General features: G+C 46.5%; 1 protein-coding gene across 6 annotated transcripts in view; it reads right to left on the reverse strand.

Moving 5' to 3' along the window:
• The window catches only part of IL17RE (interleukin 17 receptor E), a 51,229-nt gene that overhangs the window by 27,470 nt on the left and 8,933 nt on the right, over window positions 1-14,826 (reverse strand). For 2 of the 6 annotated variants that reach the window (XR_014560507.1, XM_083723794.1), the window contains exons 1-4: window positions 12,891-13,112; window positions 12,461-12,550; window positions 3,652-3,775; window positions 2,146-2,300 (exon numbers count right to left, since the gene is read on the reverse strand). Coding sequence is in view for 5 of the 6 variants with exons in the window: in XM_083723794.1 (XP_083579920.1) it covers window positions 2,146-2,262 (117 nt within the window). In the remaining variant the exon portion in view is untranslated. Of the gene's footprint in view, window positions 1-2,145; window positions 2,301-3,651; window positions 3,776-6,909; window positions 7,247-12,460; window positions 12,551-12,890; window positions 13,113-14,826 lie in introns of those variants that run through there. The other 4 variants (XM_083723796.1, XM_083723795.1, XM_083723798.1 and 1 more) reach the window with 4 other exon arrangements.

The raw sequence follows: 14,826 nt of genomic DNA on the forward strand, positions 1-14,826 counted from the left end.
ATAATTCGAGTCAGTGAGTGAGTGAGTGAGTGCGTGCGTGCGTTAAGACATTTAAAGAATGTTTTAGTAGGTGGGTTTTCCCCCCATTTTTTTTATTAAGGCATGGGGTTTGTGGGTGGTATTCAACTAAGTTTTACTCAGACCCACTGAAATTAATGAATGTAACTAAGTAAGGTCCGTCCATTTTAATGGCTCTACTCTGATTGATATGCGTTTAATTTTCCCTTAAAGCCATCTAAGTTGGTGGCTATCAGCTCTTCACATCTCGTAGGAAGGAGTTTCGTAGCTTTACCATGTGCCGGGTGAAGAAACACATCCTTTCGTCTCTTCCGAATCTTCCTTTTCTGAAATGTCTTCACTGTTACAATATCCTTTTTGAGGTGAGGCAACCAGAACAGTACACGAGTTGGCAGCATTACGATACTGGCAGTTTTATTTTCAGTCCCTTTCCTAAACAACCCTTAGCACAGCATTCGCTTTTTTCGCACCAGCTGCACACATTTATCTTAACAAGATGGTAATCGCTAAGGCCGCACTACACACATTTAAAGCTCATGACTTCCCCTAAAGAATCCTAGGAACTGTAGTTTGTGAAAGGTGCTGCTAACTGTAGCTCTTTGAGGGGTAAACTACAGTTTCCGCAATTATTTATGGAGGGGAGGGGAAGCAATGCACTTCATAGCTCGGTCGGTAGAGCATGAAGCTCTTAATCACAGCGTTGTGAGTTTGAGCCCCACATTGGGCAAAAAAACCTGCATTGCAGGGGATTGGACTAAATTCCCCTCGCAGTCCCTTCCAACTGTACAATTCTGTGATTCTGTGAAATATAAGGGGTGGTAGCCAACTAATGGCTCATCCACACTTTGCTTGTCCCACATCCAGAAATCACGGGTCTGAGAGGTTTTCTGCTTGTTCTGTGCTTTCTAGGCAGATTTTTGTTTGCCATGCAGTTTCCCCCAGGAAAACACGCTCTTTACTGCTGAACTGGAACAAACAGCAATCCATAGAAAGCCCCATTGGAGTTTGGACCGATTCAGCAATAAACTGAGGGTTTTCTCAGGGGAAAGTGTCAGGCCAAAAGTAGACCCACTGGCATTAGTTAACACCTATCATAAAGAATTGTTAACAGCTGCAAGGATGTTAATGGCTCAAAAGTGGAAAGGAACGGCTTTACAAGTTTGGGATTTGGCTATAATGGCAAAAGCAACAAAGAGCAAGAATGACAAGTGAATGTAGAAATAAATTATAAGGAAACTGGTTGTTCCTTATACAATCCCCTCCCCGTCCCCAATAAAATAACTACATCCCATGAAAGAAAATTCAAGGGTGTCTGGAGGGTTTCTTAGAGGAGAATTTTATGTTAAGGCGTATTTTCTTGCAGAATATTATGATCCGGAGCCATTTTATTTCTTAGAGCAGATTTGTTGATTTTCCTGAACGAATGTCGGATGATTACATAAATTTGAAAAAGGAAAGGAAAGGAAAGAAAGAAACCAGCTTGACTTATATTACATCCATGGATCTGAACTGTGAGGTAAACTTAGCTGAATACTCCCTGTTGTGTGTACAACGGGGGGCGGGGGAGAGAAAAAAACCAACCAAAGAGCAGGGCGACTGTCAGATTCTTCTGAGAGACCTCCGCTGTAGGGTCCCTATCCTGCACTTCCACCACGGACAGCCCTCGCTTCAGTTGCTCTGCGGGGCACTGCAACCCTGCCTTGCTGTCACAATCGTTAACGGACTATGAACCACATTCCTGACAATACTAAGCACGCTGCCTCTTTTCCAGTTCCCGGACTGTGATCAACATTTGCAGATACATCGTACCACAGCATTCTCTCTCCTCACACTTCCCCCAAACCCCAAAAACATCCATATAAAGAAGGAGAGGAAGTTAGAAGGACATTCTCCTGTCACCCGCATTAAAACAACAAACAAGAAAGCAGCCTGGGGAACTCTTGGCTTCAGGGAGCGCAAGGAACAGCCAGGCACTCATGTCCCTCTTTCCCATCAACCAATAAAGGACCGGCGCTCAAATTTTGGGGTTGCCCTGCGTCTGCACTGTATGAGGTCTGCAACATCCACTGCCCGCCCCTTGCCCCATAAACAATATCGTTGCACCCGTAACAGTAAAAACATGCTTACGAAGTTGGTGAGGAGCTGCCGGCGGGCAAGAGGCAGGTAAGTTCGGGGTGCAGCATGCAAAAGGCTCAGGAAGAAGGCAATGGGCAGCAGCAGAGCACTCGTTGTGGGCCTCCCCATGGAGTGCCGGGCTGGAGCTCAGCTAGGCCGGAACATGGCTGTTGTTAAACAGTCGAAGAGTCAGATCTCAGCACTCCTAGGCCAGGCAGCCGCAGGCAAGTCTCCACCCCTCAGTCTCTCCGTTCCCTGCTCTGCCTTGCTCCTACCTAGCCAGTCTGGCCTGCCTGCATTCCTTGGTGGCGGCTGCTGCAGCAGCTGTTCCAGCTGGGTGTTGTTGCTGGGACAGCCTGCAAAACACCACAACTCAGAAGGGTTCCGTTTCCCCTTCTGCCCCCATGTCATTGCAGGGTTCTCTGAGAGGCGGCACCCAGCCCAGCTTGGCTTAATCATTTCTAGCCCTGGGTAAGGGGTTAAAGGGCAACCAGGACATGGGTGTAAACAAGGGGGGAGCAGCAGTGGCGTAGCATGGTTTGTCAGCACCCGGGGCAAGGCAAGTAATTTGCGCCCCCTAACCCATGGATTTGCGCCCCCTAAGCCCCAGATGTTGCGCCCGGTGCGGCCGGGGCCCCCTGCACCCCCACGCTACGCCACTGGGGAGCAGGGAGGGGCAGCTGCTCTCCAGGCAATAAAAATACTGTATTTTTTGCTCTATAAGACTCACTTTTTCCCTCCTAAAAAGTAAGGGGAAATGTGTGTGCATCTTATGGAGCGAATGCAGGCTGCACAGCTATCCCAGAAACCAGAACAGCAAGAGGGATTGCTGCTTTCATTGTGCAGAGATCCCTCTTGCTGTTCTGGCTACTGAGATTCAGAATATTTTTTTTCTTGTTTTCCTCCTCCAAAAACTTGGTGCGTCTTGTGGTCTGGTGCGTCTTATAGAGCGAAAAATATGGTGCATAGTAAACCGAGGTTCTGCCCCAGCCCCACAACAAAAGGCCACACACACACCCTAACAAAAATCCTGTCTACGCCAGTGAGCCAGGACCTATGAATCCACTGAGAGGACTCTCCCCATGTCAACTCTTACAGTGCTAAAGCCCATCCTATGCTTTGCCTAGAAGCAAAGCTTCATTCATTCCTTACAACAACCCTGCAGAGTATGCCACTACCACTCCTTGTTTTATGGAACTGAAGATGAGGGAATGCAGCTGATCATAAAGTAGAGCTTTCCAAACTTTCCATGTTGGTGACACACTTTTTAGACGTGCAGCATTGCACGACACAATAATTCAGTTTTACTGACAAACCAGAGGTATAAACTAACCCCTTTCTAGCCCTGTGAGGAGCGTGGGGAGTGTTCACACAACACGCCTGCACACACAACACACTAATGTGTCACGGCACAGAGTTTGGGGAGTTTCATGGTAAAGTGTCATGTGGGGTCTGAATGTCCCTGCCTAATGCTTCGATCTCTGTGACGTGAGCTATTAAAAAGATAAAGAGTGTCACCTGGTTGCCTATGCAATGCAAGGACCCTGCAAGATCAGGAACAGTTGGGCTGCTTGTGTTGCCTTTCTTCTTCTGCGATTGTGAACAGGTCCTGAAATTCGTTGGTAGTTCCCAGTTTTCTTATCTGCATGGAGGTTTGAAAGACAGATCAATCAGAGAGCCATCAGCATCGCACACATATGAAAAGTTTTGACTGGAGGAAGTTACTGTTGTTCTCGAAGGGAACATTGCTTATACAGTGGTTCCTCGGGTTAAGTAAACTGTTCTTAACCTGAAGCACCACTTTAGCTAATGGGGCCTCCCGCTGCCGCCGCGCAAAAGTTCTTAACCCGAGCAAAGTTCTTAACCTGAAGCACTATTTCTGGGTTAGCGGAGTGTGTAACCTGAAGCGTATGTAACCTGAAGTGTATGTAACCCAAGGTACCACTGTATTGAAGGACAGGCGCCCAATGTTTACTGCAGGAATTCAGGGACATAAAAACTTTACTGTTTTTTATTGTGCTATATTTCATGTTTTTGTGCAAATAAGGGACTGGAAATTTGGAACTAGTAACCAACTTTAGCGCTCTTACAAATAAAGTGAGCTAAAGATGCTTTTGGGGGAATGCATTTTTCGGTCAACCACCAGAAAATTGGCACTGTAATAGGGAGTGACCATATTGTGGGGGGTTCTGTTCCTGGCCCCTGCAGATGTCTCATAAGCTCAGCCCAGCCCATTTATGCCCTCTTCTGGGTCCAAAATAACCCACACTTTGGTGGTCACACAAAATTGGACACACACAAAATGATCACTGCCTGTACTTCACAAAGCAATTCATTACCAGTGGTTAGGATGAAGAGTATACTGCTTTTTGTACGTTAGAAACAAAGGCTGCATGCAAACTGTACCTTTAAAGTATATTCAAAACACATTTCCCCTCAAAGAATTCTGGGCACTGTAGTTTCTTAAGGGTTGCAGGGATTCTAACTCTGTGAAAGGTAAACTACAGTGCCCAGAATTCTTTGAGGGAGAGAATGTGCTTCAAATGTGCTTTAAAGGCATAGTGTACAAACAGTATTTAACTGGAGTGAAAAATTGCTAATACAAACTGAAATTGAAGCTGAAAACAGGGAGGATGAAGGGGGGAAGATATGCTGTCAAGATAAGAGAGGTGACGGCAAAGAAGGAAGGGAGATGAGGAAAGAGGGGAGAGGGCTTCATTTCAGATCAGCTCTTTCTCTCTCTCTCTCCAGATACTGGAGCAGCTTGCTTTGAATGGGAATTCTTCCTGCAGATATTCCTTCAAAGTCACATTTCTTTATTCTCCCTGTGAAAGCTTGGAGCTAGCCTGCAAACTACCACTCAGATCTTCTCCAACCTTTGTTCCTCTTGTCAGCTATCATCCTTCTTAGATAACTGCCCCCCCCATTCTCCCCTCCCTGACTACCTCCTCCTAAAGCCCATTCTCAAAAGAAAAGCATCAACAGAAACACAAAAAAATTTATGTGGGAGCCACCGCGAAGCTCCCTTTGCAATTCACACACCTCGTTTGTTGAGCTTTCCTGCCAGAGAGACTCCTGTCACATCCAAACTGTACATTTAAAGCACAATATACCCCCCACAAAAATTCCGGGGGGAGCGTGGTTTAACCCTCACAGAGCTACAATTCCCAGCGCCCATTACAAGCTACAGTTCCCGGGATTCTTGGAGGAAAGCTCTGAACTTTATATGTATGGTGTGGGTGGTGTTGCAGAGTTTATCCTTCCCTGGTTGCAAACCTATCAAGGCATACCTCCCTAGTCACCAGAGATCCTTTTTTTAAGGCTTCAAGGTCAGCACTGCTCCCTTTCTCTCTCTCTCTCTTTTTAAATAATGCTTTCATTTAATTTTCACGGTACGGAAGATACAGATTGAGAAAGCAATTGTTACGACAGTAAGCAACAAATAACCCGCCCCGATTAAATGACAGACTTTTGTCATGCTCTGCAATGAAGTGTCACTGGATTACTCTAAGGTCACAGCACATTTTCCCACGAGTGGATTCCTGCCACAGGCTGAATCATCAATGTATTCAACTAACATTCGAAGTTGAGTTTCGCCCAGAAGCGAAACAGAGCAGAGTTTCCAAAAAATGCACGCCTGTGTCCAGTGCCAGATTTATGTGTAAGCTAAACAAGCTATAGCTTAGGGCCCCACTCTCTTGAGGCCCCCCAAAAAATTTAAAAGGAAAAGAAAACTGGATGTACATTTCCAAAATATATAAGATAAAAAACAAATAAAATAAAACCTACATACAGCAACAATGTGTAGGCTCCTAGGATGTAAGTAATGGGCCTGCTCCCTAAAATATCACTGGTTTGCTCATTTCTAGATATAGGGTGCCGACATTCTGCATGGACTGGTCGCACGGCAACATGTGCAAATGGCTTTAGATATCTATTAGGTCCAAAAATTAACATATAGCATATATTCAACACAAAAAACAGCAACAATTTGTTGTTGACAAAGGACATCTGGACATATAAAGGGTCCCATTACCTTCAGTAGCTTAGGACTTCATCAAACCTAAACTTGGCCCTGCCTGGGTCAATGTGCACAGGCAGGCACATGTGTGGAATACTGCTCTCCCGTAGCACCACCACAAGACTGACCAGCACTATATACCAAGGAGAGCTCCACAGGGTGACCTCCAACTACAACCCCCAATATTATTGACCAGGGGTCAGCAAACTTATTCACCGGGGGGCCAGTCCATTGTCCCTCAGACCTTGTAGGGGGACGGACTATTTTTTTGGGGGGGGGATGAACGAATTCCTATGCCCCACAAATAACCCAGAGATGCATTTTAAATAAAAGCACACATTCTACTCATGTAAAAACATGCTGATTCCTGGACTGTCTGCAGGCCAGATTTAGAAGCCAATTGGGCTGGATCTGGCCCCGGGGCCTTAGTTTGCCGATCCATGTTATTGACCACTGGCCATGCTGGCTGGGACTGATGGGAGCCGGGAACCCACAGCATCTGAGGGTTTCCACGCCGACTACCACAAGTGCAACGCTGCAAAGAGAGTGAAGGCATCTGACTGCATCCTGGATTCTAGGTGTCACAGAGTTGCATCTTCCTGGGGGAGAAGGGTGGCAGTCTTCCAGTAGGTGGAAGTAAGCTCAAACGAAAGGGAGAGCTTTTCAGGGGAGCAAGTTTGAAGGCCTTTCTGCTTAGTCCTAGCCACCTTAGAACATACAATGTCCCCACCACCACCAAAGTGGCTTGAACTTACCTACCTCGGCCGACTCCCCACCAGAGCGAATTCCCCTCCTTGCATCTCTTTCAGACAGCTACTGCACAGTCATCTCTTCCTTGCTTCTCTGCCCCGTCCCCACCTACAGGTTTTTTATTTTGTGTGTGGGGTTTAAAAAAAAATTCTAAATGCAGAACTGAAGTTGGGAAATGGGGACATGCTACAGGGTGACCTGGTTTAGCTGAGGTTTCCTGTTGGGCTGACTGTACAGGTAATGAGGACGCTCAACAGCAACTCATCAGCCGATGTGGTGAAAGGAAGCACGAGCAGAAGCACTGGGTGAGAGAGAGGGTGGGGAGAGGCAGAGAGAGAGAGAGAGAGAGAGAGAGAGAGAGAGAGAGAGAGAGAGGAGCTTCTTCCATCGAGGGCATGTCAAGCAGCCAGCCATTCTGGCCTGGCAATGCCACACCCGTGATACTCTCATCAAACATCCACTTGTGGATCTTGGCTACCTCCCAAGGGCACAAATACACATTGATTAGAATGAGTAGCAGGAAGCCCTGTAGGTTACGTAGATCAGGCCAGGAAATCTGGGGTTTTTTCACCTAGCTTGGGCAAGGTCCCATCGGCCCAAAACACTAGTGTTTACATTTCAGAAACAAGAGACTTCAGAACAGTCTGAACTTTCTCCATTACCTCGGATGCCTGTCTGTCCCACATGATAACACTTTGCATGCATAGTATTCAAAACGCCTACAATGATCTCAAGAGATTCACAGCAGACCTGGGAGGTAGGGCAGCATTATTTATATGTGTTGCATTAATAACCTGCCTCTTTTCCATGATGGGGGAACGCGGGTGGCGCTGGGGGTAAAACCTCAGTGCCTAGGACTTGCTGATTGTATGGTCGGTGGTTCGAATCCCCGCGGCGGGGTGAGCTCCCGTCGTCCGGTCCCAGCTCCTGCCCACCTAGCAGTTCGAAAGCACTCTTAAGTGCAAGTAGATAAATAGGGACCGCTTTCTAGCGGGAAGGTAAACAGCGTTTCCGTGTGCTGCGCTGGTGCTGGCTCGCCAGCTGCAGCTTCGTCACGTAAAGGGGTACCTTTACCTTTAGCTTTCCATGATGGAACTCAGGGTGGCTTAGAGATCATAGAATTGTAGAGTTGGAAGGGACCCTGAGGATCATCTAGTCCAACCCACTGTGATGCAGGAAGATGCAGCTGTCCCAGACAGGGATCGAAGAAGAAGAAGAGTTTGGATTTGATATCCTGTCTTTCACTCCCTTTAAGAAGTCTCAAATCAGCTAACATTCTCCTTTCCCTTTCTCCCCCACAACAAACACTCTGTGAGGTGAGTGGGGCTGAGAGACTTCAGAGAAGTGTGACTGGCCCAAGGTCACCCAGCAGCTGCATGTGGAGGAGCAGGGAATCGAACCCGGTTCCCCAGATTACCGCTCTTAACCACTACACCACACTGGCTCCTTGGAACTGGAAACCTTGGTATTATCAGCACCACACTCTCACCAACTGAGCTGTCTAGGCTTACAGGAGGTTCCCAGGCAGTGTCCCCCCCCCCCCCAGACCTGCTTTGCTCCAGCAAGGTGGTTACTTCAGGAAAGGGTGTTTGGGGTAAAATAACAAAACTGGTTGAAATGATACTTATATGACCATTTCCAGAGGGGGGGCCCCCATGTCAGCCTGCTCTGGCCAAAATGACAAACGGGCTAGCGGTAAGGGATGGAGGGATCTGTCAATTACAATTCTCGCAGTTTCTTATTTTCCCAAACTTAAATTGACTTCTGCACATTTCCACGGCAATTTGTGGGTTCTTTTGTAATCCTCAGGAATGTTCATCAGCATCTTGGCAAATATTTCTCCTAATAAACACATTTTTGTACGCAGTTTTGAATAACGTACACTTTTCTGCAAAGCAATTTCCCCAAATACAGTGGTACCTCAGGATGCAACAGGATCCGTAAGATGCAACGGCATGTCTGCGCATGCACGGATCGTGTTTTGCCACTTCCGCGCATGAGTGTGACATCATTTTGAGTGTCTGCGCATGCGGGAGCGCGAAACCCGGAAGTAACGCGCTCTGTTACTTCCGGGTTGCTGCAGAGTGCAACCCGAAAGCGCTCAACCTGAAGTATGACTGTACATTCAACCTGAAGTATGACTGTACAATGCGTTTTTATAGCAAGAAATACATTACACACTAGTAGCTTAGAAGAAGAATTGCATTTCTCCCTTATAATATATATGCATTTTTGTAAACAGTGGTTGAGAAATTCATTGCAAAATTCAGTTTGCATATTGTTTAAGAAAGCCCAAGTCCGGCAGATACACCTTTAAATATGAAGTGAGTAAGATTTCTCCACCGTCCCAAGCTAGCAGCACCTTAAAGGCTAGCCAATTTATTACGGCACAAGATTTCATGGATCAAAGTCAACTATATCAGACGCATGATCTTAAAACGGCAGATTCGTTCGCCTGACCCAGATCAGCAAGATCCTATGCCATACTATGTTGGCTAGACTATAAAGCACCACTAAGCCATTTGTTTTTTACATGACCCTGCTAAGCGAGTTGTCGTCACTGTGAATGCTTGCACAGAACGCTTTATTTAAATGAAGGCTCACCTACCCTGGTTCAAAGGAGGCAGCGTAGGGGATTATATCAGATTACATGGCTCTTGCAAACTGGAATGGGATAAGGTAAACCTGGGTTCAGTTTATGACCCAAAAGTTGTCAATTACAGTTTTGAAGGCAGAGGGCCTTCTCGGTAGTGGTGCCCGCCCTAAGGAACGCCCTCCCACCAGATGTCGAGGAAATAAACAACTATCTGACGTTTAGAAGACATCTGAAGGCAGCCCTGTTTAGGGAAGTTTTAAATGTTTGATGTTTTATTGTATTTTTAATATTCTCTTGGGATAAGGCCACCAGATTTTTTTCAAAGAATCTGGGGACCCTTTTTTTTGGAAAAGACAAAACAAAGTTATTTTAAAAACTTATTTTTTAAAAAAATAATATCTTCTCTTCTGTGGTTTCCTCTGTCACACGGTCTTCCTCTGGGCCCCAGCCCGCTCTCCTGGCTCCCGGCTCGATTTGGGTCACGGGGGGGGGGGGGATCAGCAGTTACCCCAGTTGATGCGCCGGGCGTCCCCAGTTCCCCCTTGGCAGTGGCGGTGGCAGTTTCAGCAGCCCGGAGCCAGCCTGGTAGTGCAGTTGGCTACGGCTGGCTTCAGGAGCTGCTCGCTGCCGTGGCGCCCGCCATTTTGCATCACCGGAAGTCCCCGTATAATGTGTCTTGTGCCGTTGAACTAATCACGCAACATTCATTCCCTACTAATAAATCTACAACACTTAAAATATAAATCCAGGGACATTAAATGAAATCCGAGGACATTCCGGGGACAGATTTGTAAATCTGGGGACTGTCCCGGGGAAACGGGGACATCTGGTAACCATATGTTGGGTGCCACCCAGAGTGGCTGGGGAGACCCAGCCAAATGGGCAGGGTATACTACTACTACTACTACTACTACTACAGTTTCAATGTATTACCTGGGGATTGGAGGGTCACCCTTTCAAAACCTGATTGACATGCATATTTCCAAAAGGAAAGGCCATACATGGTTTGCGTGGAGTACATGTGATGGGAAAGATCTCTGTCTAAAACCTTAAAAGACCTGCTTGCAGTCAGGGCTGACAAGATTAGATGGACCAATATTAAGGTGGCATCCTAAATTTGTATCTCTCAGCTTTCCTCGCCTTGGGTAATAGTTGTGTAAGTTAATAACATTGCTTACATAATGCTTGACAGCATTCAGAGTGCTTCACATATATTATCTTGCGGCAATACTGTAAGTAGTTCAGTATGGTTATTCCCATACTGCAGATGGGAGAGACTGAGCTTGGGAGACAGCAGCTTGTCTAAGGATCTAGGTGAATTCATGGCAGGCACAATATTCAAAGCATGAATTCCAGATCTGCGGCTTTGCAACTGGGCCACTGGACTCCACTGGTTCCTAACTTTCCTTTTTACATCCTGCTGTGACATTCCTATTCAGATGGCAGAACAGTATATTTCATATCGGATGTCCACCTGGCCAGGGGTGGAAAACCTGCCTTGGTATTCTGCTCTGTGCCTTTAATAGCAGACATCAGGGTAGAAGACCTTTTGCAACCTGGGGATAAGTATAAGGTTCAGGAGCAAGTAAAGAAGTTGGCAACCAGGATCCCCAGTGAAACAAATTCCACCAGGAGTGGCCACTGGGCAAGACTTTGAAGTCCAGGGTCCCACTCGGCTTAAGACGCAGCACCCCCCACCCCAAATGCAGGAAGGCTGCCTTGCCATATTTTGAAATGTGAAGTGATACACGCTACCATCTGAAAGAATAACCCCCTCACTACCCTGGTTAACACCATCAAGTTCAGAATCTAAAAATATCTACCGTATTTTTTGCTCTATAAGACACACTTTTTCCCTCCTGAAGAGTAAGGGGGAAAGTGTGTGCGTCTTATGGAGCGAATGCAGGCTGCGCAGCTATCCCTGAAGCCAGAACAGCATTTGATTCAGAATATTTTTTTTTCTTGTTTTCCTCCTCTAAAAACTAGGTGTATCTTATGGTTGGATGCGTCTTATAGAACGGAAAATACAGTAACTGCACCGCTGAGTTCCACAGCACTTATTTCCAAGTTAAACACAGATGATAGCTCAGTTGGTTAGAGCGTAATGCTGATACAGTGGTACCTCAGGTTAAGAACTTAATTCATTCTGGAGGTCCGTTCTTAACCTGAAACTGTTCTTAACCTGAGGTACCACTTTAGCTAATGGGGCCTCCCGCTGCTGCCACGCTGCCGCCATGTGATTTCTGTTCTCATCCTGAGATAAAATTCTTAACGTGAGGTACTATTTCTGGGTTAGCGGAGTCTGTAACCTGAAGCGTCTGTAACCTGAAGTGTATGTAACCCGAGGTACCACTGTAGTACCTCGGGTTAAGAACTTTGCTTCAGGATGAGAACAGAAATTGTGTTCCAGTGGCGCGGCAGCAGCAGGAGGCCCCATTAGCTAAAGTGGTGCTTCAGGTTAAGAACAGTTTCAGGTTAAGAACGGACCTCTGGAACGAATTAAGTTCTTAATCTGAGGTACCACTGTATTCTCAGGGTCCCTTCCAACTCTACAATTCTATGATTTTAAGTTAGTGTGCATACTGCAGCCCTCGAAATGTTCAAGGACTGACTTAATCTTCAGTCAGCTGCAGCAAAACCAACACGATACCTTGCAGAGGGCTCATGTCCATGAAAAAACGTGCAACTAAAATGTGCAATTAAAAAAAAATGGCGGAACAAGACTTCTTGGGTGGCAGTTGTTACTACATCTAGCTTGATTTCGCTTTTGCTCCAAATACCAGTGCCCAAAAAAGGAGCTCCTCCCTTCTGAGGAATGAAAACTCATAGCAGTCTTAGCATTTCAGTTGTTATTCTTATTCTTGATATCTCTGTTATGAACGGCCCACCCTTCACCCTAAGGTCCCGAGGCAGTTGCAGCAATTAAAACACAGTGTTAAAAACATTTCAAAACAACTTACCATCACAAGAGATAAGGCAGGTGCTAAAGACGTACAACTCGGGTGCCAAAAGCCAGGGTAAAGAGGGGCGTCTTCAGCATTTGCTGAAAGCTGCATACAGTGGTGCCTCGCAAGACGAAATTAATTCGTTCCGTGAGTCTCTTCGTCTTGCGGTTTTTTCGTCTTGCGAAGCACGGCTATTAGCGGCTTAGCAGCTTAGCGCTATTAGCAGCTTAGCAGCTTAGCGGCTATTAGTGGCTTAGCGGCTATTAGCGGCTTAGTGGCTTAGAAAAAGGGGGGGAAAGGGGAAAAACTCGCAAGAACTCGCAAGACGTTTTCGTCTTGTGAAGCAAGCCCATAGGCAAATTTGTCTTGCGAAGCATCTCAAAAACGGAAAACTCTTTCGTCTAGCGAGCTTTTCGTCTTGCGAGGCATTCGTCTTGCGGGGCACCACTGTATAACAAAAATGCCAAGAAACACCTCTGTGGGGAGGGAGTTCCACAATTTAGGGGCTGCCACAGAGAATGGCCTCTGCCGATCTTCACACCTGAGGGGTCTGGGGGGAAGGGGGCAGCCTGTCAGGTGTTTGTCCCATCAGAAAAGATAACACTGCAGCTATTTCTGTGCATCTCATTCGGTGGTACCAATACGACTCCTGTTTACTATATACAGCCAGGACCTTTCACCACCGCCCACCTATGAATCATGCGAAAACATCCTTCATGCTACAAGCCAGGTAGCTTGGAGTTAGCCAACACTCCTGTCGAAACAGATACCCTTGGATTCACTTTCTAGGTTGGTATCAAATCAACATTTTTTTCCTCTTCTCGCTGTATGTTGGAGGGCATTTTCCTTCAATGTGGTTCAGGCTGCTGTGACAAGACTGATCAGCAAAGAGACCTAATTCTTTAATACAGTGGTACTTTGGTTTATGAACTTAATCCGTTTCGGAGTCTGTTCTTAAACCAAAGCGTTCTTAAACCAAGGCGTGCTTTCCCATAGAAAGTAATGCAAAACGGATTGATCCGTTCCAGACTTTTCAAAATAACCCCTAAACCAGCAATTTAACATGAATTTTACTATCTAACAAGACCACTGATCCATAAAATGAAAGCAATAATCAATGTACTATACTATAAAAAACCAGTATTGTAGATTATTAAAATTAAAAAAAAAATCTTACCTGTCATTGTTTGGATGGGGGGCTTTTATCCATTTCTACAGTCACACAATCAATAGCTGAACTGGGATCCACACAGACCCCCCCCCCACTGCTGTGGGAAATGCTCCCTAGAGTGTGCGCCTCCTACAGCAGCATGGGAGTTGTGTGCCCGCAAACCAGCTGGCTGATGCGCAGCTTCCCTCCCAAGCCTCTGTGGGAAATGCTCTCCTCCCACAGCAGTATGGGGGAGAGTTGCACGCCTGCACACCAGAAGGCTGGCGCGCGTGCAACTTCCCTCCCTCGTGGCTGCGGGAAATGCCATGATGACCCCCTTTGCCGCTTCTGGACAACAGAAGTGTGGCACTCAAAACGGAAGTGCACCCCCAAACGGAGTACGTTCGTGTACAAAAAAAAATACGCAACCCGGAACACTCATTTCCAGGATTGAAGTGCTCGTAATCCAAAAAGTTCATTAAGTAGGCTGTTCGTAATCCGAGGTACCACTGTACTAGAAACTGGATCTGCGCCCCAGGTTGGGCAAAAGATTCCTGCAGGAGGTTGGACTGCATGACCCTCGTGGTCCCTTCTAATGGGAAGATGTAGAATGGAGAGATGTAGGCTTGCCAAACGTTAGGGAATTTCCTGACATGTCCTGGTTTTCGGGTGTAAAAATGGCGTCTGGGGGAATTTTGCCGAAACGGCAAAGGGTCAGGGAAAGCCCGGATGTATGGCAACGCGATGGAAAAAGCAGTGGAAACAGCTCAAAACCTTTAAAATCACTATTTTGGGGCTAGGTTTTCCTCCAAAAGCTCAAGAATTGGGGTTTGTTCTCCCCCCCAAAATTTTGGTTGTTTCCTTAAAAAACCTCAACAACTTTGCGGGTTTCAGGAATTCTACTTTGTGAAACCCTACTTTTTGGCAACCCTAGGAAAGATGTGCAAACACCTCACATGATTCCAGGAGGGTTGTAGGATAAATGCTCATTACTTTAATGTCTGTGGCATTTTTTGCCTCTCCAAAGCTGTTGCTTGTTGTCCTTTTCACACATAGACACCTTGTCTCCTTGCCCTGTTTATAGGGGTGGAAATAAGGAGGGGAAAGCTGTTTGTCGGTGGAATGGAATGGTTGGTCAAACTGTCCTTCTTGCACCACAGCACAGAGACATTTTCCCTCTCTTTTTGGCGCTGGGGAGGGAAACCACTGCAGCTCCTTGCCAAGGGCGCAA

Source organism: Podarcis gaigeae (genome assembly GCF_964106915.1).
Source record: "Podarcis gaigeae genome assembly, chromosome: 2".
In the NCBI taxonomy this organism is placed as follows: domain Eukaryota; kingdom Metazoa; phylum Chordata; class Lepidosauria; order Squamata; family Lacertidae; genus Podarcis; species Podarcis gaigeae.